Source organism: Barbus barbus (genome assembly GCF_936440315.1).
Source record: "Barbus barbus genome assembly, chromosome: 5".
Classification (NCBI taxonomy): domain Eukaryota; kingdom Metazoa; phylum Chordata; class Actinopteri; order Cypriniformes; family Cyprinidae; genus Barbus; species Barbus barbus.
The window spans coordinates 784749-810000 of record NC_136733.1 but is presented as its reverse complement, the minus strand read 5'-3'; the positions used below and the strand labels follow the sequence as shown (position 1 = coordinate 810000).

At 37.3% G+C, this 25252-nt stretch overlaps 2 protein-coding genes and 1 pseudogene across 4 annotated transcripts in view; 2 read left to right on the top strand and 1 right to left on the bottom strand.

Annotated features, from left to right (window-relative positions):
• LOC306869671 (uncharacterized protein) overlaps positions 1 to 1280 on the top strand; it is a 3831-nt gene extending 2551 nt beyond the window's left edge. The window contains exon 3 of one of the 2 annotated variants that reach the window (XR_013784187.1): positions 288 to 1280. The gene's annotated coding sequence lies outside the window, so the exon portion shown is untranslated. The other variant, XM_079416526.1, reaches the window with a different exon arrangement.
• A 142-nt stretch (positions 1281 to 1422) lies between these two features.
• LOC306870284 (E3 ubiquitin-protein ligase RNF185-like) lies at positions 1423 to 6591 on the bottom strand (annotated as a pseudogene). Its single transcript, XR_013785812.1, has 6 exons — positions 6286 to 6591; positions 6186 to 6204; positions 5997 to 6109; positions 4841 to 4895; positions 3276 to 3393; positions 1423 to 2265 (listed from the first exon to the last, which is right to left on the bottom strand). The product of XR_013785812.1 is annotated as an E3 ubiquitin-protein ligase RNF185-like (transcript).
• Positions 6592 to 8955: 2364 nt separating this feature from the next.
• LOC306869423 (methyl-CpG-binding domain protein 2-like) overlaps positions 8956 to 25252 on the top strand; it is a 29613-nt gene continuing 13316 nt past the window's right edge. Inside the window, exons 1-3 of the mRNA XM_079416193.1 lie at positions 8956 to 9322; positions 19499 to 19658; positions 22490 to 22627. Of these exons, the coding sequence (XP_079272319.1) occupies positions 9207 to 9322; positions 19499 to 19658; positions 22490 to 22627 (414 nt within the window). The 5' untranslated portion in view covers positions 8956 to 9206. The remainder of the gene's footprint in view (positions 9323 to 19498; positions 19659 to 22489; positions 22628 to 25252) is intronic.

Here is a 25252-nt window from a genome sequence, read left to right as displayed (position 1 = left end):
GATGATCCACGACTGTTTTTTGTGATGGTTGTTCACGAGTCCCTTGTTTGTTCTGAAGTTAAACTGAGCTCTGTTCTTCAGAAAAATCCTCCATGTTCTGCAGATTCTTCAGTTTTCCGGCAAACCTTTGAAGGGGGTTATTTTAATTTTAGCTATTGTTTTTGTCTTGTGGACTAAATGTAAACATCTTTTATGTAAAATATCTTACTCAGGACAGTAGTAAATAAAACATGCATTAATTTTGTATGATCTCTCTTATTTTGTTAAAATTGCTCACATTTCCACAGACTCTGCAAGGGGTTCACAAACTTTCAACCAGCGCTGCATATACCTCCGTTTGAATGTGCTTTTGTTTAGTTAGTTATCGCTGCAAAAGACCGTTTTGTAAAATATCACACTGCAGGAAAAACTCATATGTACACTACCAGTCAAAAGATTTTGAACAGCAAGGTTTTTAAAGAATCCTCTTCTGCTCACCAAGCCTGCATTTATTTGATCCAAAATACATTAAAGCAGTAATATTGTGTAATATGTAAAACAGCTGTTTTCTGTGTGAATATCTGTTCAACTGTAATTTGTTTCTGTGATCAAAGCTGCATTTTTAGCATCATTACTCATTAAAGAAATGATAGAAATTAATATTTAAGGTATATAAGGATGCTTTAAATTGATCAAAAGTGATGATACATTTTTTTTTGATGTTACAAAAGATTAATGCTGAACTTTCTGTTCATCAAAGAAACCTGAAAAAAGAAAATACTATGTTTTCAATATAATAAATGTTTTTGAGCAGCAAATCAGAATATTAGAATGATTTCTGAAGGATCATGTGACTGGAAAATTCAGCTTTGAAACCACAGGAATAAATTACATATTAGAATATATTCAAATAAAAAGCAGGTATTTTAAATCGCAAAAATATAAAAAAATTTTTTTTACTACTTTTGCTGTATTTTGGATCAAATAAATGCAGGATTGATGAGCAGAACTTTAAAAATCTTAATGTTCAAAAAACTTTCGACTGGTAGTGTAGGAAAAAGCAAAGGTTTCTGGGGATTCTCTGTCATAACATTATTCATTAAGTGCACAGATATTTGCTTTAACTACAAACACAATGCAATGAGTCCTTCATATCTCATTTTCACAGGTTTTTGCATTGAATATCTGGTGCGAACGGCCTCTTAATGCATTGATTTCTTCATAATGTTTGGGGATTTTCATAAGAAGCTCAGATGTGCTCTACTGCTAAACAGAATAAAATGTTTGCCCATGACTAAATGAAGCGCTCTGTTGTTCCAATGATTCATAAAACACATGAACTCAAGGAAAACTAGTGCTTTCAGACATGGTTTCAGCGCAAATGGGCTGTAATCTATTGGAAGCTGATGTTGGATAAATGTTTAAATACTTGAAGTCAGTTATCATGCTGATTAGTTTTGTTTATTAGAAGAGAATAGTGAAAGTGATATTTGCATGGATGGGGGCAGTATTGCACAACAGAAAGAAATTGTGATGAAAAACAAACAGCATAAAGTAAACAAAACAACTTTCAAACACACATTTAGAATTAATTTTAATCATCATGTGGACAGTCAACATGCGCTTATGCCTCTCACACTGCAAATAATATCTCTACCAAATATTTCACAAAAACTTCAAAGTTTGCATTAAAGGTATGGACTTTTAAATCATTTCCTTGTGCTTTTATGACATTCTGAATTAGTTTAAAAATAAAATAAATTATTTTGATAATTAAAAGAACAAATGCTCTACTTCAGCCCATGTGACAAGTTATTTACAAACAAAAATATGAATTAAAATAAGCTCAAATTAAACGCTGATTACTGTTAGGAAGTGCATTCGTATGATTTCTATACGAGTTCTACTAGCTACAGTGGGTGACATCATTTGGCACCGGAATCACAGAAAAATCCAATAATGATTTCGTCTTGAGAAATAAGACTAGCATTTATTTAAAATCATATCTGGGAAGAAAACCGAACATTATCCAAACAGTGTGGTTTGCATCTCGCAGGATCACAACGCTAGCGCTGCATCTCTTTCACAGAAAAAGAGCCGTTTCCATCCTGCTCTACTGAACCTGACGCACTACTGTAGGGTTAGTTAGCTGTTAGTCCTCCGACTGGATCATACAGTTCTTCAGCGTTTAGGCTATAAGCAGCCAGAACATGATGAGGAGCGCCACGAACAGGAAGAGGCGCGAGAGGAACTGCTCATCTGCCTGCTGAGGGGTTCCTGGAGCTGCTGCCGACACACAAACAGAGAAAACAGGCTCAATGCATCAACACTGCTCTTCACAAACCAACACTCTTATAGCTCACAAAGAGCACAATCACAGCTCAAGAACATCACAATAATCCACAGCACTGCAGTCCATCAGTTAACATCTGGAGAAGACCAAAGCTCAAACACATCCAGCATCAAGATGTTATTAACCCAAATACATCGAGTCCATAATAAAATTGTTTAAAATCTCATAAACATTGAGATATTATCCACCCTTATAATAACATTATTTTTACTGGATATTGTATATAATACAAAGCTGACAATTCTGTGAAGCTATAGGTATTTTATTTTTAAGGTATGCACAGGTGAAATATCTCAGTTTCGTGCTGGAATGCAAGGACTGTTTGTCTAATGATACAAGAAGGATTTTCCTTTTATGATTTATTGTTATTTCTACACATTGCCTAATTTGTCCGTAACAGAGTCGACAAACAATACCATAAAGATATCTGTCTTTTCATTAAAAAACATTTCATTTGGCAAGCACTGAATTATTAAAATGGAATATGTTTTCAATAAGATACTGGAAATAATTTCTGTTAGGGAACAGTTTTTTTTATTAACTTTATGAAATGCTAAATGTATCTCCAATTATAAAATCACTCATAAACCAGATCTTTTCTTCTGTGTTGTGAGTGCAACATTATTATTATTATTAAAGTATAAATGTAGGGCGGGGCTTGGCTCTGTGCATCAGTTGTTGATTGGATGTTGAGATGTGGGCGTGGCTCTCAAAACATGTATGCAGATGAGTTTAAGCTTGCAGGGGCGGAGCTTGGAGACTGGAGAAGTTCTGCATATGGCATCTTTACAGAAACATGCAATTGTTCATAACACCTCTAACATGCATGAATAATTTCTCTTTATATTTTCTTTTCATTCAGTGAAAACATGACTTTTAGTGATATCCTACACTTCCCAATCATTTCTTGATGCCAGTGTTTTTCACACGGTTCAGCACACACCTGGAGGCGGTCGTCCGTCATTGATGTTAAACGCTGTCGCAAAGATCCCGAAAGGAAAAGCCCCGATACCGAAGGACATCTGGAAGCCTCCATCGCCGAAGCCAAAGCCCTGAAACCCCTGCGAACACACAAACACTGCGTTATATTACACTTACATTACATTTATTACTTAAAAACTACATGCAATTTACATCATTTGTGTCATTCCAAACTTTCTTTCAAACATTACTAAATAAATACATTTAAGAGTTAATTTGCAAAAAACCGTGTTTTTTTTTTATTGTGTATTCCAATTAATCTCAATCCACCTGCAGTCATGTAATTTTGATCAGGTAACACATAATTAACAAATACAGCTAACTAACACAAAAACATGATACCGTAATAAAAAACATGATTTTTGAAAACCGAGTTATCTGTTTTTGCAAATAAACTTTTCATAGAATGATAATAAATGGACAAAATTACAACAAAACCCTAAAAATTAAATTCAAGTTTATTTGTATAGAGCTTTTCACGATACAAATCATGGCAAAGCAGCTCTACAGGACACTGTACGTTTCTACATTATATTTAGGAGTAGGTGACTGGCAGAGATGTACAGTAAAAATCATGCAGATAGTTACTAATGACACAAACAGACACTCAATACTATTAACTGCAATGATTATATGCGCTTAAGCAAAATTTGGTAGTTTTATATGTTGTTCCAGGGTTAGCATCAAAAACAAAACAAAATAAAAGCATGAATAAAACAGCGCCTCTGGAAGTCATATGATGGATGTGTTTAATTCAGCAGGTTTGATCCCAGAATAATCAAGTAAATGTGGGTCTGTTCATCATCTGAAGACTCCTCGTCTGAGAGTTTAATGGTGGTTTTTATTCTGTATGATAACGAGCAGCGTGAACATCCTGCTAAACGTCTCCGAGATTAGTGACTAGATGATGACTGCATTCCCATTTAGAGGAAAACTTTAGTTTTTGAATATTTGCATAACTATAAATGAGTTTTATCATGATAAATAATCCTTATGCAAGACCTTCAGGAGTTGAGCGAGAGCAGAATGTGATGCAATCTTAATGTTGTCATCGCGTCGCTGAGCTCTTTCCAGCTTCTGTCCACAGAGACGGTCTTAATAAGCCCCGGCGGGACGCTCGTTTGACTAATGAATTATCAACAGGCCATCATCCACCACACAGTTTCATCACAAACGTCTCGTGCAATGATCCACGCCGCATTGCAAACATCTTTTAGGAGCTTCGGTGGTGCATACATCTCAGAAACTGTCAATGGTCATCGTCTTTTTTTTTTACTCAGAAATTGATAATAAAATCACAAAAAATATCAAAGAAAATGGCAATAAATGAAACAAGCAATGTTGAAGTAGACAGACTGAAATGGAATCTTCTAGTAAAATATACTCCTATAATCTGTTTGGTTTACAGCTTCAAAAAGCATTTTGATGAAACGAAGGAAAAGCTTATGAACCTGGTTATATTGAGTAATAATGAGAATAATTCTCAATACGCAGCTAGTTTACTGTGTGAGAGAAGACTATACTCACGCCACGGTTCTCTGGTTCTGGCCGCTGTCCTTGCGGTCGTGGAGGAGTCCTCTCTCTGAAATCATGAAGGAAAATACACTTTGTGTTTTATATTTCAGTGCATGGTGTGTGTATCACAAGTCAAGTCACATTCATGTCTACAGCGCTTTACACAACACAGATCGAGTCGAAGCAGATCAACAGGACAATTACTGGTAATGTTGTAAAATTGATCAATTATGAAACTAATTTGATTTCAGCTGTCAAGCAGCTCTAAAGAAGACAGTAGAGTCGTTAATCAGATTAATTACACTGCCTGTTCATCAGTTCAGTGTTAATTTAGTATCATTCAGATACTATTATGGTTTTGAATTATTTTTATATGTTTTTGTTTTCATTTCATACTTTAAGATTTAGTCATTTTCTTGAGTGTTTTGTTATTTTTATTATTATTTTTTTTTAAAGATGTCTATTTATTTATTTCACTTTTAGTTTTTTTTTTTAGATTTTAGCACATCAAGTTAAACTGAATTAAACTGAGAAATGTTTCTTGGCAATTAGGTGAAATAAAATGCTTTTATATTTTGTTTCAGTTAGCATTCATTTTATTTCAATTAACAATGATTTTTTTAATTTTTATGATTTTAACTTGAGTTTCAGTTTTTGTATTAGTTAACTATAATAACTCTGGTTAAGGAAGTTAAGGGATATATATATATATTAGTGCTGTCAAATATAAATAAAATGTATTACATGTATATAAATACTGCATGTATGTTATGTTTATATATTAAATATATTTATATACAATATAAATTATATGAATATAAATATAGGCATGAAAATACATATTAACTAAAAAATTTCTAAATATATACAAGCATGTGTGTGTATTTATGTATAAATAAATATAGACAGAACACACATATATTAAGCAAACAAAAACTTTTATTTTGGATGCGATTAATTGTTTGACAGCACTAATATATGCAAGTAAAAATCACATTAATATTTATTTTTGTATAATCAAACAAATCAAATGGGTTTGTCTCATTTGATTATTTTATTTTCTCTTTTGATTTGGATCTTGATGGACACAAAGTCTACTTCGTGCTGCTGCATGATTTCGTCATATTTCTGAACACAAGCATGATTGATGAGGATCACAGAGCTGTACCTGGGGTCCTGTTGGCCGGTGCTGCCTCTGCCGTACAGCGGGATCACTTTATCCCGACTGATGCCGGCCTTACACACGGGACACACCTGTCTGTTGGGCCTGGTCTCCAGCCACTGCAAACACACAGAGACACGGTCAGGAGACTCATACAACGCTCACGTCACAGGAGCATCATCACTGAACACTCACCTGATGCAGACACGGCCAGCTGGGAGGAGAGAAAACACAGCAGTTATTACACGCTCAGCTTTCCTGAGAGTCTCGTGAGCATCACTCAGCAGGCTCTCACCAGAAGAGATGTCCACACAGACTGATGACGGCGTCTTTGGACGTGTCCAGACAGATGTTGCACTCAAACGTGCCGTCTTGAGCCGCCCCCCCCGCTGCTGTTCTCTCCGGACGCCTGTCCATTCACTGCTGATGAAGCTGAGCTCTCGCTGGCCGCTGCGCTGGCCATTCTGCATTCACCTCGATGACCTCAGCACATACACAACCTACACACACACACACACACACACACACACACACATACAGACACACACACACATACAGACAGACAGACAGACAGATCACACCACACACACACACGCACACACACACACACACAGACAGACAGACCACACACAGACACACGCACACACACACACAGACACACAGATCACACACACACACACACACACAGATCACACACACACACACACACACACACACACACAGATCACACACACACACAGACACACAGATCACACACACACACACACACACACACACACACACACACACACACACACACACACAGATCTCACACACACACGCACACGCGCGCGCACACACACACACACACACACACACACACAGATCACACACACAGACATCACACACGCACACACAAATATAAACACACACACACACACACACACACACAGAGTTTGCGCATTTACATAGTAATCTAATTTTAGTTAGATTTTAGTTTGCTGTTTTTTTATGTTTATATAGTTTTTATTCAGTTCTGTTTCAGTTTTGTTTGAGCGGTTTTAGTAAATATACTCAAATGCTGACAGCATACATGACAATGAATACAAATATTTAAGAAAATGTCGATATATATTTACACACATGTGACGGAATGATCTCAGCGCGTCAGACTGATGCTGATTATCTGGTTTGATCGATTATCTAACGCGCAAACAGCTATAGTTATAGAATCAGTGATTATGTTTGTAATAAAGCAGAATGAAACACTACCTGCTCGTCTGCTGCTGTCTGAGCACTGCGTCACAGCTACTCCACCCGGAAGTTAAAGCTCGTCAGACCAGTGGCGTCACTCCTCTCGAAGTGAAATGTCAATTGTATTCTTTGTTGTTTTCCTGTATTATTTATTTTACTCATACTGTCATCCAATGTTGTATTTAATTGCTGTAGTTATTCTTGTTTATACCTGCAGTAATAATAATAATAATAATAACTCCTATCGAAATGAGGCGCCTGTGATCGATACACAAGGCATACTTAATATTTATTTCTATATTCTAAAACAATATATATATATATATAATTCAATCAGTTCAGTGTTTATCAACGACTGTCACGTGATCGCTGTTACTTTTCTCAGCGCTGCTGCGGATCGGCCAATCGCTGTCGTTGTGGTTAGTTGCTAGGTAAGAAATCTTATTTAAGCATTTCCTAGAGATTGATCAGACATTTGATCTCGAATCACTGGAAACGATACATTACATGATTATACATTACACTGTACAAGAGGTGTTTAAGACAGAACTTCTCCTGAGATTTGTGTCTCTGAGCGCCACCTGGAGGAATATCCAGGTAATATATATATATATATATATATATATATATATATATATATATATATATATATATAAAACAATAATAGTAACAATAAATAATAAAATGACAATACTTCAAGAATGTTATGCCTGTATGTAATTCAGTTCTTGAGTGTATGCACTATGCAAAAGATCTTACATACAATTCACCAATCAAGAATATATATAACCTAATACCAATATAAAGTAAATAACATAAAAATATAAATAGATAACTGCAAAGATAATAAATTATAATTATAGTTCACCCACAAATGAAAATAAATGTGCTCATCCTCAGTTCATCTGAGATCAGGATGAGTGTGTTTCTTCATCAGGTTTGTAGAAATGTGTCTCTGCATCAGTGTCTCAGCAATGGATGCTCTGCAGTGAATGGGTGCCGTCAGAATGAGAGTCCAAACAGCTGATAAAAACATCACAATAATCCACACCACTCCAGTCCATCAGTTAACATCTGGAGAAGACAAAAGATGAAACACATCCAGCATTAAGACGTTTTTAACTCAAATACGAGTCTATAATCTATAATAACTCTTCCTCCAGTGAAAAAGTGCATCTGCTGTTGTCTCTCTCATCACAATCCAGCCACATATTTTAGAGCAGTTTTAATCTCTGCTTGATCTGTGCAGATTTCTCTCCTGATTCAGACCAGAACACTTTTTCACTGGAGGAAGCGTTATTATACGTCTTGATGGATTTGTTTCAGGTTTTGTCTTCTCCAGATGTTAACATCAAGGCCTCCTTATACATCCTTATACTTCTTATATCATCTCTCATCATCACTATGTAACAAACATAATTCTGCTGGGAAGGATGTGATTCATTGCTGTTTTTGCATTCTTAAAATAGCATTCTCAGAACTAACTTCCATCAGTTTTGCATCCTTGTTTTAAGTCAACGGCTGTTTTAGTGATTTTAGAGGATCTACAGCTTTTCTCACCAGCAAAGTGCTGCAATAGTGTTTGGACTTCATTTTCAACACACTTCGATTCAGTGTTAGTGCGTGTTGTTTTCTCTGAATGACCCCAGACCTCATGTTTAGTTCTAATACAGCGCGTGAGGAAAGGGGCGGGGCCTGCGTCTGTCTGTCGCGGGGGCGGGGCTTTCGGGTCAGCGGGGGGCGGGGCTTGCCGTTGCCAGGCGCTGGGTCACTTGTGCGGGAAGTGCTGTAACTTCAACGCGTCACAGTCGCGTTACGCACGGATCCACGCAGATTCTGATCGCCGACGAGCTCGAGGGAACGACGCGTTTAACGCGTAGAACTAGTCCTCTATTTAATAACTCAGCAGCTAACTAACAACTACAGCAGCAGCCCGCTAGGTCTCGGATATTAACACTTCTGATCGAGCTGATCGATCAATCAATGATCATGGAGAGGAAGAAGACGGACTGTCCGGCGCTTCCACCCGGCTGGAAGAAGGAAGAAGTGATCCGGAAGTCCGGTCTGAGCGCTGGGAAGAGTGATGTGTATTATTACAGGTGAGTCTGGCTTCTTCTCTGCTATTGTGTTTGTTTGAGTGTGCGCGCGCCGAGGATGCGTTAAAGCGTTACATTGTATCCAGAAGAAGAGCTGAACTCTCTCAGATACACTGTAACTCCTGCTGCGCCGTGAAGTGTGTGTGTGTGTGTGCGCGCGCGTGCGTGTGTGTGTGTGCGCGCGCGTGCGTGTGTGTGTGTGTGTGTGTGTGTGTGTGTGTGTGTGTGTGTGTGTGTGTGTGATGAACTTGTGCGCTTCACCTGTTGAGTCCTCCGCTTTAAATACTTTAAACAGGTACTGCTCATTATTTATGAATAAAGACGTATTTGGAGCAATCATTGTTAAGAATTTGTAAGTAAACAATCACTTACATAAATATGTTTCATTATTCATATAAGTTCAGTGGTGCATGTGTGTTTTTGTGTAAGATGTGAGACTGTGTCATTCTATACATAGACAACAACTGAATGAAAGCAAAATGTGCGTGAATTTTACAATATTTCTCTGAATTTTACTGTACAAATTAAAAAACAGATTTATTTTATTATTGACGCATGGGGAATTAATGATTCAATTAGGGATTGAGTGTAAACCCTTTAAAATAGATTTTTGAAACTGTAAATATGTGCATATGTTTGACAAGAAAATTGTGAAATTTACTAGCAATCTGAAAATAGTTTTCAAAAAAGATCAGGGTTAGATTTAAACTAAAACCACAAAAACATTTGTTATTTTAAGTCAAATAAACGTTAACTAAAATAAAAATATATAAAATATAATATATTTATATCAAAGCCTATAAACATAATAAATAAAATATATAAAAACTAGGCAAAATTTCTCACTTCAACTTGATGTACTAAAATTAAAATTAAAATGGAAATAAAAGTAATGGCGACAACAAAATGACAAACACACAAAAAACTTGAAAATATAAAATAAAAACGAATTCAAAACGTGATGCTAAAGTACTATAAAGTGTCTATAAGAGTGATGCTAAAATAACACTAAATCATACCATTTCCTTCCCTGTAAGGAACTCTCTGATTGTCTGATATGAGCAGATGAGTCTAGTTCTTGTTTCTCGGTGAAGTGAGAAGGCCGAGTGTTGTTCCTGTTTGAACACGCTGAGGCCGTGACCTTGATCTGTGAATGATTCAGTCGTATTAAAGTGAGGAAGAGACTGCAGCAGAGCTCATGAACGGCTCATGTGTCCAGCAGATGATCACAGGCTAGTGTCCGATCCTCCTTGTGCTTGTTTCAAACCCATCAAATCACGATGTGCATTTGTAGCTTCTCCAGACCTCAGAGTTGTCAGTAATGTATCAGCATTGTGTTGCAGTACGTGTTTAGTTTAGTCTCTGATGATGTGTTTCTATGAGTTTAAACATGCAGTCGTGGTTTTGAGCTGGTCACTGCCTCTGAGGGTCCGTCACTGTCTGTTTGATGTGTGTTTGAGATCTGCAGCTGCAGTCTGAGCGGCTTCAGCCAGAGCATCAGCTGTTCACCTGGAACACATTTACAGTGGACCTGGTGTATTAAATGACTGATTTTGAGGAAGAAGTATTCATTTTCATCTGTCTTTTCTGTCTAAGCGTGTGGATTTGAGCTAGTATTAGCTGACGTTATGCTGATAATCAAAAGGCTGACGTTATTTTGGAGCCATACTGAACTTACTGAGCTGAGTTTCACTTCTCAAAACCCTCAAGCGAATCATCTTGCCTTTATTCAGATGGCTGGAGTGTGTTTGTATCTGATTTGTTTTATGTATCTGACATGATAACTGGACACTCCTTATTGAAATAAACAATGAGGTCATGTGACAATATATACTGTATAACTTGCTTTATAAATTGCAGGCGCTGATAGTATGTAAAACAATATTTAAAAATAAAATGGTTAATATTCTCTTACACTGCATACAATATTTAAAATAATTATATGCAATGTTTAGTTAGTATTAAATGCAGAATTTATTTAGTTTAATTTCTAGCATATACAGTCTTAATGAAATATTACCCCAGGATGCCATATATATATATATATCAGCGTTATATCAGTAGGTATCAGCAATGGTTTTTGATAATCTGCATTAGTCAGACACTAAATCAAGGGCAGTGGTTGTGTGATGTGACGGTCTGAAAGCAGACGAGACTCTCGTGCTCAGATTACTGTCGTGTCTGATTACTACTCAAAGTTCATCACACACACGACGCCTGCTACTCTTCTTCAGTCCATCTGGAGAGATTCATGTGTTTTCAGTGAGTCGAGCGCCATGAAGCTGCTGCGTTTCTCGCTGTAAGTGTGTTCACGCACCATGGGGGAAGGGTGTGTGTGAGAGAGTGTGTGTGTGTGCGCATGTGAGAGAGTGTGTGTGTGTGTGTGTGTGTGTGTAAGGTGCCATCATGGCAGCGGAAGGCCTGCAAACTGCTCTGCCATCAGAATATATCTGCAATCCTCAAGTGATGGACTCGGTCTGTGGACATCTCAGGACATCTGAGTGACATCACTTCCTGTTACATTCCATTTAAGTACATGTAGAACTCAATGGATGCTCTGGAGTGAATGGGTGCCGTCAGAATGAGAGTCCAAACAGCTGATAAAAACATCACAATAATCCACAGCAATCCAGTCCATCAGTTAACATCTGGAGAACACAAAAGATGAAACTAATCCAGCATTAAGACATTTTAACTCAAATACATAGAGTCCATAATAACACTTATGAGGCGTTTTGCTTCACACCATCAGCGTGTGTAGATCCAGATGAGAAGGTTTTATCACACTACTTATAGGTGTTTGTTCAGAGGTCAGAGGTCATCCTGATTACACTGAAGGATTCTGGGATTAGTCTTCTTCATCTTGGCCGACCTGTCTCTCTCGCTGATGTTCTCGGCACGCTAATGGAGCTTCATTAGTTTCATTGTTTCTCACTCGAGTGCAAACAGGCAACAAGCCAACAGACGACTTCCTGTTAGTGCTGCGAACTGTGAACTGTTATTGAGTCATTCCCAATAAACTGTGGAGCAGCTGCATGCGTTCGAGAGCTTCATTCTTCTAGCGTGAAGCAGAACGACGGCCGAAGCGCTTCAGTGTTGATGTGGATGGAAAACTGTAGTAAAATCCTCCTGTAGAGCATTTCCTCTCGTGTGACTCAATCTACTAAAATGATGTTCAATGTGAGTGTGCAGTGTGAAAGAGACGCTTAAATTCACCATCGAGTCTTTTACAAGTACAGCAGAGAGTTTTAACAGCATAATGTCTGTACATTAAAATATATAAGTAAAACAGGCATTTCCAACCCAGATATTTATTTATATTTTATTTATATTTTAATTTCCTCACTACAGATAAAAGGTCAATGGTCGCTAATTAAAACAATATATTTTTCTTAATACATTTTTAACACTATTTAAGTAATAATCATTAACAATTATAATTGTTTACAGTTATTTTTTCTCAATTCAATTCATTTGCTTTATTGGCATGACATGCTTAGATACATATTTCCAAAGCATTGTACATAGCAGAATAAAAACTAAAATATATAATATATATCCATAAATAAACAAAACAAATGTAAAATACATCCATATATATATTTATATAAACATTAATGGTACTACTAATGCAGATGTGTTCACTCTTTGTGGCATTTATAAATATGTTGTGCTACCAAAGAGGAAGCAGGTCCTTCAGCGAGTAATATTCTTAATTTGAACTCAGGAATAATGTGCTGTATTTGACTGTACAGTGCGTCTCTTAAAGACGTGTATTTGTCTCAGTGGAGGAGAAAGTGTTCCTCCGTCTCAACTGATCCAGATCTACATTCGTTACAGATTCGCTCTCTCTCTCATATATATATACATATACATACATACATATCTGTCATCTATAAATTATATAGAAATTATATATATTTTAAATGTATAATTTATAAAATCTTTATATAATACTTTTTTGTACTTTTTTATTGCAGGTAATTTTTTATTTACACAGGTGTGTTAACACTTTAAACTGGACACAAATAATTACTGTAATTTAATAAATAATTTTACAGTAATTATTTGTAGTAAATTATTATTGCAAATAATTATGGCAAATATTTTAATTTTTTGATAAATTATTTATTAATGATTACTGATGAAATGGTAACAATTATCTTATTTTACAGTTATTATTTGTGTATGTGTTAGTGTTAGTTCATTATTGACCTTTGACCTCTTACCTTGTCAAAAACAAAATGTTTACACTGCAAATGGGTGTTTTAAACTACACAAATAATAACTATGAAATAATTAATCTTTCGTCATTTTTATTAATACATTTTTTAATAATGATTTGATAAAATAAGCAGTGAATGATTGTTTAGTATCAAATATATATATATATATATATATATTGGTTTATGGAATTGTTAAATAATTCACCCTAAAAAACAAAAAAACAAAAACAAGGTGTTCAGCAGAGTGGCAGTCTCAGCTATATTCACTCTAAATGCTTGTGTTTTTCCATATAATGAAAGTGAATGGTGACCGAGAGCGTGGGTCTGATGCATATCATCTGAGTTTAAGTTCCACAGAAAGTCATGCAGCTTTGACGTCATGAGGGCAAGTAAATGATGACAGAGTGATCATGTTTGGGTGAACTGTGCCTTCAAGGAATGGAGTCAAAATGAGAACGAGTAGCTGTTTAATTGTGTTTTGGTAACTGGTTGAGTGAACTAGTCTGTGACTCTGTGTGAAGCGGGTCAGTCAGATGGAATCTGTCTGTCTATCCATCTGTCCGTCTGTCTGTCTGTCTGTCTGTCTGTCCGTCAGTCTGTCTGTCTATCCATCTGTTCGTCTGTCTGCCTGTCCGTCTGTCCGTCTGTCTGCCTGTCCATCTGTCTGTCTGTCCGTCAGTCTGTCTGTCTATCCATCTGTCCGTCTGTCCATATGGCTGTCTGTTCATCAGTCCGTCTGTCTGCCTGTCCATCTGTCTGTCTGTTCGTCAGTCTGTCTGTCTATCCATCTGTCCGTCTGTCCATATGGCTGTCTGTCCATCAGTCCGTCTGTCTGCCTGTCCATCTGTCTGTCTGTCCGTCTGTCCGTCAGTCTGTCTGCCTGTCCATCTGTCCGTCTGTCTGCCTGTCCATCTGTCTGTCTGTCCGTCAGTCCGTCTGTCTGCCTGTCCATCTGTCTGTCTGTCCGTCAGTCTGTCTGTCTATCCATCTGTCCGTCTGTCCATATGGCTGTCTGTTCATCAGTCCGTCTGTCTGCCTGTCCATCTGTCTGTCTGTTCGTCAGTCTGTCTGTCTATCCATCTGTCCGTCTGTCCATATGGCTGTCTGTCCATCAGTCCGTCTGTCTGCCTGTCCATCTGTCTGTCTGTCCGTCTGTCCGTCAGTCTGTCTGCCTGTCCATCTGTCTGTCTGTCCGTCTGTCCGTCTATCCATCTGTCCGTCTGTCTGTCTGTCCGTCTGTCTGTCTGTCCATCAGTCCGTCTGTCCGTCAATCCATCTGTCTGTCTGTCCGTCTGTCCGTCAGTCCCTCTGTCTGTCTGTCCATCCGTCTCTGTCTGTCTGTCCATCCGTCTCTGTCTGTCTGTCTGTCCATCCGTCTGTCTGTCTGTCCATCCGTCTGTCCGTCAGTCCCTCTGTCTGTCTGTCCATCCGTCTCTGTCTGTCTGTCCATCCGTCTGTCTGTCTGTCTGTCCGTCAGTCTCTCTGTCTGTCTGTCCATCCGTCAGTCCGTCTGTCTGTCCATCCATCTGTCCATCAGTCCCTCTGTCTGTCTGTCTGTCTGTCCATCCGTCTGTCTGTCTGTCTGTCTGTCCATCCGTCAGTTCCTCTGTCTGTCTGTCCATCCGTCTCTGTCTGTCTGTCCATCCGTCTGTCTGTCTGTCTGTCCGTCAGTCCCTCTGTCTGTCTGTCCATCCGTCTCTGTCTGTCTGTCCATCCGTCTGTCTGTCTGTCCATCCGTCAGTTCCTCTGTCTGTCTGTCCATCCGTCTGTCTGTCTGTCCATCCATCTGTCTGTCCGTCAGTTCCTCTGTCTGTCCGTCTGTCCCTCTGTCTGTCCATCTGTACCTCTGTCTGTCCGTCAGTCCATCTGTCTGTCTGTCTGTCCGTCTGTCCCTCTGTCTGTCCGGCAGTCTGTCTGTCTTTCTGTCCGTCAGTCTCTCTGTCTGTCCGTTCGTCCTTCTTTCTGTCCGGCAGTCTCTCTGTCTTTCTGTCCGTCTGTCTGTCTGTATGTCTGTCTGTGTGTCTGTCCATCCATCTGTCTGTCTGTCCATCCATCTGTCTGTCCATCCGTCAGTTCCTCTGTCTGTCCGTCAGTCCATCTGTCTGTCTGTCCGTCCATCTGGCCGTCTGTCCCTCTGTCCATCTGTACCTCTGTCTCTCCGTCTGTCTGTCTGTCAGTCCATCTGTCTGTCTGTCTGTCCCTCTGTCTGTCCGGCAGTCTGTCTGTCTTTCTGTCCGTCAGTTTGTCCGTCTGTCTGTCCCTCTGTCCGTTAGTCTGTCTGGCAGTTTGTCTGTCTGTCTTTCTGTCCATCCGTCAGTCTGTCCATCAGTCTCTCTGTCTGTCCGTTCGTCCTTCTGTCCGTCTGTCTTTCCGGCAGTCTGTCTGTCTGTCTTTCTGTCCGGCAGTCTGTCTGTCTGTCTGTCTGTCTTTCTGTCCGGCAGTCTCTCTGTCCGTCTGTCTGTCTGTATGTCTATCTTTCTGTCTGTGTGTCTGTCCATCAGTCTCTCTCTCTGTCCGTCTGTTCCTCTGTCCGTCTCTCTGTCTGTCTGTCCGTCTGTCTCTCCGGCAGTCTGTCTGTCTGTACTTCTCTCCATCAGTCTGTCCGTCTGTCTGTCTGTCCGTCTGTCTGTCTGTCTGTCCATCAGTCCGTCTGTCTGTCCATCTGCCTGTCTGTCTGTGTGACGACGAGTGGAAACGCCTGCTGGAGCGTCTGGTGTCTCTGTGCCTCGGCCTCGGCTCATATCAGCTTTCAGAAACTCTCAGAGCTTGCGGTTAGCACACTGTGTCTTACTGTGTGTTAAAGGCAGAGTGTGTGTGCAAGTGTGTGTGTTTTCTCGGTTTTGACTCATCTCTGACTCAGCTCATCCGTCTCTGTTGTGGACTCTGCTTCTCACCGCACCGCTGTCAGCGTTCACTGGCTGCACTGCTCTGCTACTCTCGCTGTTTTGCAGCCTCGCAATTAAAGAATACGAGTGTAATGACTCATATGCTGTCAATCCTGCTTAGATTCCTGATTTTTAATTATTGTAATTCTCAGTGAGCTTATTTGACCACATTTACATGCATTAACAAACGATTTACATTCATGATATGTCAACACTTATTGGAAACAGATGTCATGTTCATATTAAGTGCCACCCATGAGTGTAATTAAACATGAAGCATGATTAAAAATGAAACACATGAAATTTGTTGAATTTTAAATCAGTGTCATTTCATGTTTTTAAGAATATTTAAAATGTTTGTATTGTATTATTTTAATCATAAGTTACATTTCCTGCCTTTTAATTTTGTTGAGTATTTATTTCTCTTATATTTCTTTTCCTGGTGCAGTTTGGCCACATCTGCTAATTATATTGCATTTTAAAAGGCCATGTTTTGAGAAAAACATCTTTTGCAAGTCATTTTGGATAAAAATGCCAGCAAAATTTAATGCACTAACTGGTGTCGCTTTATTTATTAGATCAGTTGTTTTTGTGATATTGGAAGATTTTAAAAGGCACACACATTCTAATTGGAAATGATAGTTTTATTTCTGCGTGTTTGTGTTGAGTGTGAATGAGTGGAGGTTCTGTGCGTCTGCAGTGCTTTACGTTCATCCAGCAGTGCTGCAGACTGATAATCATCTCGCCACCGTCTTCACTGTTTACTGCTCTTATTACTGTAACTACAGCGCTATAAAGTGTATTTTTGTCTGTGCTGCCTGTGGCAGTGTGTGTCCCCATGTTCTTGTCCTCTTTGTGGTGAAAAGGGGTAAACCAGAGCGTTACTGCAGATTTGCACATCAGGCCAGAACGCATGCGCCTGTGTGTGTTTGTGAGAGTGTGTGTGACACGTCGACAGATTCACACTGATGATCCAAAGCAGAGTTGCAGAATACAGGTTTATTTATGTGAAGTTCAAAGGTCATAAGGTGAATTTTGGCAGGTTTCCACACGGCAGGGTTTGGCTTTTGAGTTTGGAGGCAGAAATGTGCCGACACTTGTGTTTTGTAGACGTTACGGACGAAACCTGAAGAGGAACGCTGGAGATGAAGGTGTTGCAGTGATTCAGTTAAATAAAACATTTTACACTTATTACTTCAGTTTTCCTCTCATGTTTTAAACTGATTTATTTACAAATCTCATCGGTTGATGTTTTTAAAAGACTTCTCCTGCTCTAATGCCTTTTAAGCAGTTTTCTCTCAGAAATTAATTGTAATTTTCACAAATAAATACTAAGAAACGGCAAGTAGACAGGCTGAAATAGTATTTCCTTGTAAAATATGCTCCAGAATGTTTTTTTTTGTTTTATTTAATGTTTTCATTTCAATATTTTACAACTTAAAAAAACAAACAAAACAATAAATTATTATTTTTTTCACATTAATATTAAGCTAATAGAATTCATATCATTTATATTTTTATTTTATTGGAAATATTTGTTTGTAGTAAAATGTTGTTTTAATAATTTTAATTCTAATAATAATTAGAATTTATTAAAGTTTTTTGTTATAGAATACAGAATACTGACTAACTGAAATATAATACATTTTTGAAATATTATTTTATTTCAGCTAGTTTCCAAAACAACATTTTTATTTAGTTTAACCTGATGTACTTTAACCAAAACTGAAATAAAAACGAACTATATAGACACATTAAAAAAAGCAGAAAACACAACAGAAAATGCAGATAATACATAAATTCAAACAAATTCAAAATATTTAGAATCAAACTATAGTAGCATCTTAATCATTTAAGAAAACATGGATTGAAACATGCATTTTTCTGTGAAGCTGCTTTGCAACAATATGTATTGTGAAAAGTGCTATATATTAAAAAAAGATAAATTTGAATTATGATTATTTCAATTTCTCCAATTTGTTTGCCATGAAAATAGCCTTTGCTGCTGATATGACGTTACGTAATGGGCGAGTAAGTTGGTGTGGACGTGTCAGCCGTACAGCGGTCACTGCAGGTGAACTACTCCTGATGAAGTCTGGTCTGCTGCGGTCAGTCCAAGGGTCAGCACTCCTGCGGACCAGAGCTTATCTGAGAAGATTAGCGCTTTAGTCTCAGGCTGGAAAACATTCAAATCAACAAGAAACAACTCTCACAGCACACTCCACCTCTCTAATATGACGGGTCTCTGAGAGAAACTGCAGGATGGGACTTCATTGTCTGATATCATGAATTGATTGGGTGGTGAAAATGTCTCTATATGAAGGTGGTTTGAAATAATAAAAGGGATTGATGTCAGCTGTTTTGTATTTTATGTTTGTAAGAGTCAGGAACATGAAGATGATAGAGCCTACAGCCAGTTTTGATTTCATGTGAAAAGTGGATCTGTATGTTTTCATTTCTGTTCTTCAGCAGCTGTGACCGCAGTCATGTGCGTCTGCGCAGGTGTTACAACAACCAAAACATACAGCTTTTAATAGTATCACTACCAACAGTTTTCAGTCGGAAGGACTTTTTTTAAAGAAATTTTATTCAAGCATGCATTAAATTGATCAAAAGTGACAGTTTATAATGTTAAAATAATAAATGCTGTTCTTTTGAACTTTCTATTCATCTGTGAATCCTGAAAAATAAAATGTATCAGTTTCCACAGAAATATTGTGCAGCACAACTGTGTTCAACATTGATAATAATCAGAAATGTTTGTTGAGCAGTAAATCAGTATATTATTATGATTTCTGAAGATCATGTGACACTGAAGACTGCAGTAATGATGCTGGAAATACAGCTGCAGATCACAGAAATACATTACAGTTTAACACATATTCACATAGAAAACAGCTGTTTGAAATTGTAAAAATATTTCCCAATTTTTACTGTATTTTTGATCAATGCAGCCCAGGCAGAACTCACCACTATGAACATGTTCAGTCTGAAGCCAGAAGATTACGTTTTTAGAATAAACTAGGTTGAGTCATTCATTGTGTTGATGCTGATGTTTTTTGCTCCAGTCCCACAGGAAAGAAGTTCCGCAGTAAACCGCAGCTATCCCGCTACCTCGGGAACTCTGTGGATCTGGGATGTTTCGACTTCCGCACGGGCAAGATGATGCCCAGCAAGATGCAGAAGAACAAGCAGAGACTGCGCAGCGACTACCTCAGCCTGAGCAAGGTACTGAACAACACAAGCATCTCAGTCTCTCAGAACGCCACACACAGCGCAATCTCGCAGGTCATTTGGTTCATTGGGTTCAGTGGGAAATACCTGTGTGATAATATTTGTATTTGACATCTTCTATAGCGAAATTGATTGGTGATGTACAGCAGTATTTAAAGGGATAGTTCACCTAAAAATGAAAAATCCATCATCATGAGTTGAGTGGAGTTGCATGGAAATGTGTGGAGTTGCGAGAAGATGCATAGAGTTCCATGGAGTTGTGAAGAGTTGTATGGAGATGGGTGGAGTTGTGTTGAAATGCATGGAGTAGTGAGGAGTTTTGAAATGTGTGGAGATGCAAGGAGTTGCGTGGAGTTGTGCGCAGTTGTGTTTATGGCAAGCTCACACTACATGTATGGAAGTCTAGCCGAATCACTGTGCAAGGAAGTTTCGTCTCGTCTGTCGTCGTCTTGTTATAGCTACGCTCATACTACACAACACTGATGAGGTGCACACACTACAACACATTTGGTGAAGAGGCGTTCCCGACCATCAGCGAAAATACGTTTTCTCATAAATTACAGTGAATTATAGGCCATTTCTTCAAGCATGGACGATCAACTCATCCTTTAATTGGTCTGTGCAGTTATTTTATCAGAAAAAAGAAGAAACCACGACAAAAGAGAATATATAGAAACAATGGCTTGGAAGACAGGGACCGTCTGTACTGCAGAAAGAGTTGGAAGTAATTAAACAGTAAAATGAAACGTGGTATTATATACACAATCTATGCCTTTGTTAAATTTATTTCTAGTTAGTTGATTTAATTAATTTAATTATGTGGCTTTTCATTTCTGTTCAAAAAGATGCACGATAAGACCATCTGCACTGTGATTGGCTGGATTAGTTCCATCTTGTCATTGTGTCACTCATTACCAGATCACGTGCGATAATATCAAACAGGATTGAGACAGCTTGGGATCACATTGCTGACCTGCTCATACTTAACAAGCTTGGGTGACCGCAACGAGCACCAGTTTGGTCGTAATCCAGGGGTTTTGTTGCAGACTCTGGAAATGTGTCCGCAACAGCAAAATCCAGCCAGAAATCACGTAGTGTGAGCTTGCCATTAGATGCGTGGAGAGTTGTGTGTTGCTGTAGCGCTCTGATATCTGGCTACCGTAGCTAGTAAAACATGCTCTCTCACCTTTATTTTTTACAGTTCTAGGAGGAGTGGGATTTTTGTGGATTCAAAAAAATTAAAAATAAAAGCCTCAATCGGATTGTAATTTCAGATGTGTTCCGAAGGGTATTTTTACTGCATGTTTTCATGATCAAATAACTACCCAATCAGAGAAAATGCATGTAAATTGGCAAAGTGAGTTCATTTAATCTAAGAAAATTTTAAATTTTTTAAATACATTTTCAAACCAACATTTATGCATGTGACCCAGTTTGGTTTGTGAAACTGAGCTGAGCTGCTGTCTCGTCCGTCCTGTAGTTCTGCTTGCTGATCCTGTGAAGCGTGTCTGGGCACTTCTCTCTGGACTCTGATAGGATCTCAACCTTCATATGCTTTCATTTTCTGTTCAGCAGGCTCTCTGTATTCTTCATTTGCCCTTAATGAGCTGGTTGAAAGAGAAAATCTTCGTCATTATGAGTCATAACGTCTGATGAGGCAGGAAAAGTTTGGCTCAGATTTCTGAGATCATGCATTCATAACTTCCAGAACAGGTCTGTGTTCGGATGTTACAGAGGTGTGGTGACGCGCCTCGCCCCATGACACACTTCTGCCCTACAAATACACACACACACACACACACACACACACTTGCACACACTTGCACACACACACACTCACTCGTGTGTGTGTGTGTGTGTGTGTGTGTGAACGTGTGTGTGTGTGTGTGTATGTATGTGTGTGTGTGTGTGATGTAGACCAACAGAACGGAGCTGAATGTGAATGATCTGTAAACATATGAAAATCACTCATTCTTCTATTATAATCAAGAATGAATGGAATCTTCCTTTTTACAGTATTTATTTATTTATTCATTCATTTATTCATGTATATTAACTGTATTCATATGAATTTTATTATTTTAATGAATTTTACTTATTCTATTAATTTTATTGAATTTTCTTGTTTTATTTATTTTAAACAAACACTTATTGTACATAGTATTTCCTAAATATTCACTAAACATAATCAGCATTGGCTACTTGATCATACTTATTATTTATATGAAATTTATTTAGTTATTTGTTTATTTATTTTAATGAACTGTATTATTTTTATTATTTTGAATTTAATTTATTTCATTGTAACAAATTTCATTTTTATTTTTTATCGTATTAATGAATTTGAATTTATTTTAAATGAACACTTATTGTACATAATATTTCCTCAAAATTCACAAAACAGCAATCAGCAACAGGACGTATATAGTCTATTAATAAGAGACTGGTTTGACTGATGAAGTGTGAGCAGCTTTGTTTGAGGACGGATATGAAGCTGAATCAGCCGCTCTGTTCTTCTGGAAGATCTCTGTATGAATGCCCTTTTCCAGACGGTCCAGCAGTTGTCCTGACTCCTGACCAGATCTTTGAGTTCAGTTCGGTCCGTCACTTTCACTCATCTGATTCGTCTCGGAGAAATATAGTGCAAAATGTGTTTGATTGTTTGTTTACATCATAATAAGTTTTCTTTGTTTTGAATATCTTTCAGTGCTAAAGCCTTTAGTGTATTTTCCTGTTGAAATGAGACCGAAGCGGCAGATTTTCAGCGTTTGGATCCTGATGTACTTCTGGTTGAGTAGTTTGTAAATGCGTCTCTGTGTCTGTAGGGGAAGCCGGATCTGAACACGGCGCTGCCCATCAGACAAACAGCCTCCATCTTCAAACAGCCGGTCACTAAAGTGGTCAATCATCCCAACAACAAAGTCAAGACAGACCTCCAGAGAGCCACGGAGCAGCCGCGACAGGTGACTTCATTCACAGTTTGCAGGTTTAAATGAGCAATTTTGCTATTCACTTTGTTCAGTTCTATTTGTTTTTAAATATTCCTATTTACCTTCATTTTTGTCTTTAATTTAATTTAAATTTAATTTAATTTTATTTTTAATTTTTTAATTTAATTTTTTTAATTTATTTTATTTTATTTTATTTTATTTTATGTTTTGTTTTGTCAGTTACCAAAAACATTTTTAAGTTTTAGTTTGTATTTAACAAGAAATCACTTCAGCTCCATCAAATTGCAATTTTAGTTGAGGTTTGAGTAATTCTGTCATGTGCTTTCATTTTTATTCGTTTTTTATATTTCTATCTAGCACTTATGTATTTAGCAATTTTAGAACTTCAGCTTAAACTTATTTTTACTTCAGTTGATTGCTAATTCAACATTTTAAGTTTTAAGTTTTTCTTCTAGTTTTTATATTATATTTGAGCTTTATTACAATGACTGAAAACCTGAGCTGAAGCTTGTTTCATGTCGTCCTGTTGTACATTTTTGCATAAATACAGCCATAATTAGACCGTATAGTCTGAATATTACATTGGCCAGAAGTATTAATAATGGTAACACTTTATTTTAAGGTGTCCTTGTTACACGTTACATGTGCTTACTATTATAATAACAATAAATTACGTATAATTACATGCAAGTAACCCTGAACCAAACCTAAACCCTAATCATATAGTAAGTACATGTAGTTAATTAATATTAATCAGTACTTGCATGTATAAGTATTAATTATAATTCAAATGATTACTCCTCTCTCTGGAATACTCTTGAAATAAAGCATGCATTTAGTTGCGCTTTAAAGCTGTATCTTCTATTCCCCAGTAGAGGATGCTGAAGGAGCAGTTTTTCTCTGGAGGTTTGGCAGACAGAATGAGCAGAGATGGATGTTCTGTTTTCATTAATACACTCACATTCATCACATGTCAAGCTGCATATAATGAGCAGTTCTGAGTCTTGTTTTCTAGACTCTCAGATATGATGCCTGCTCCAGAAAATATCTTAATAAAGTCAGAATAGTTTATGCAAATTGCAAAGGAAATCTGCTGATTGTGTTCTATTTCCTATATTATTAGAAAATACTAATATTTTCTCACATATATGATGTGAGATTTATTTATTAATTAATCCATGCATTTATGATGTGCAGATCACAGAAATACATTACAGTTTAACAGATATTCACACAGAAAACAGCTGTTTTACATTCTAGTAATATTGATCTATTTTACAGTATTTTTGCTATCACACATCCTGGCGAGCAGAGAGATCAGTAGTTGATGCGTGTCATTAGTTTGTGAAGGTGGTGGATGTAAATGAATATATCTGAGGTTGGATTTATTTATTTCTACGGGTCCCGCGGTGCTCGTGGCCCAGCTGTATTTAAGCTGTCTGTGTCTCAGTAACTCCTGCTGTGTTTATGAGGTTGTTGGGTTTATGTGTCCCGCGGGCCGCCGCTGATGTCTGACCAGCAAACACTCCTCCAGGCCGGACTCGGAGCAGACCTCTGCTCTCATTATGACCTCATTTAGACTCTGAAACACCACCACGTGGCTAATTAGATTCATTATAAGCCTTGAAGATGTTAATGTTAGTGAAGAGCGGCCAGCATCTGCTTATTTAGCATTTATCATGATCGTTATCGTTTACTCATTATCCTTCATGTCGATTCAAAGTGTTTGACTTTCTTTTATACGTGAAGGACAGAGTGGGAAAATTACATTTTCATACACAGTTATTTATACTATTTTTGTGTTTATTATATTTATGTAATACATCATAATATAGCATATAATTATAATGCATTAGTATAATAATATAAAATATTGTTTTGTAAGTATAGTGTATAATATATAAAATATAATTTTTTTATATTTTCAGTTTTAATTTTAGTTGGTTTTACTAACTTTATGTATTTTTGGTAATTTTATCATTTTTAAACATTTCTTTTTAGCCTCAATTTTTTTTTTCAGTTTAATTTTAATATTTATTATTTATTAATTAGTTTTGAATGAGCTTTTATTTTTGTATTTTCAGTTTTCATTTCAGTTGTAGTTTAAGATTTAGTAGTTTTGTTAAATGCTTTTGTCATTTTCATTTTTTAATGTATTTCTACATTGCCTTAATTTTTTTATTTCTGTTTTAGTAATTATAGTACTTTAACATTCATTAATTTGTTTTGAATTAGCCTATTTTATATAACAGTGTTTATTTCAGTTTTTATTTCAATTCAAATTTTAATTCAAATTTGAGTTTTAGTCATCAACACGAAACTCCACGGAAAGACAAGAAACTAAAGTAAAAGAATAAAAGGATGTAAACAATGAGTGATTAAAACAAGGATAGTCAAATGTGTGGGTTACAAACATAATATGAGGTTCTGCATAGAAATGTCCTTTTAGGATGATTTTATGTGCATATGAAAAGGAAAGTCTTTGTGTAGTTCTATGGAGAACGAAGGCATGTTCTTTAGACAAAGGAATTCAAGTCTGTCTTTGTCTTGTATGGGAAGACCTGCCCAAGAGAGTCTGTAGCTCGTGATTTCCTATCACAGGTTTACATGTGACCATCAGTCTTGATTACTTGCAAC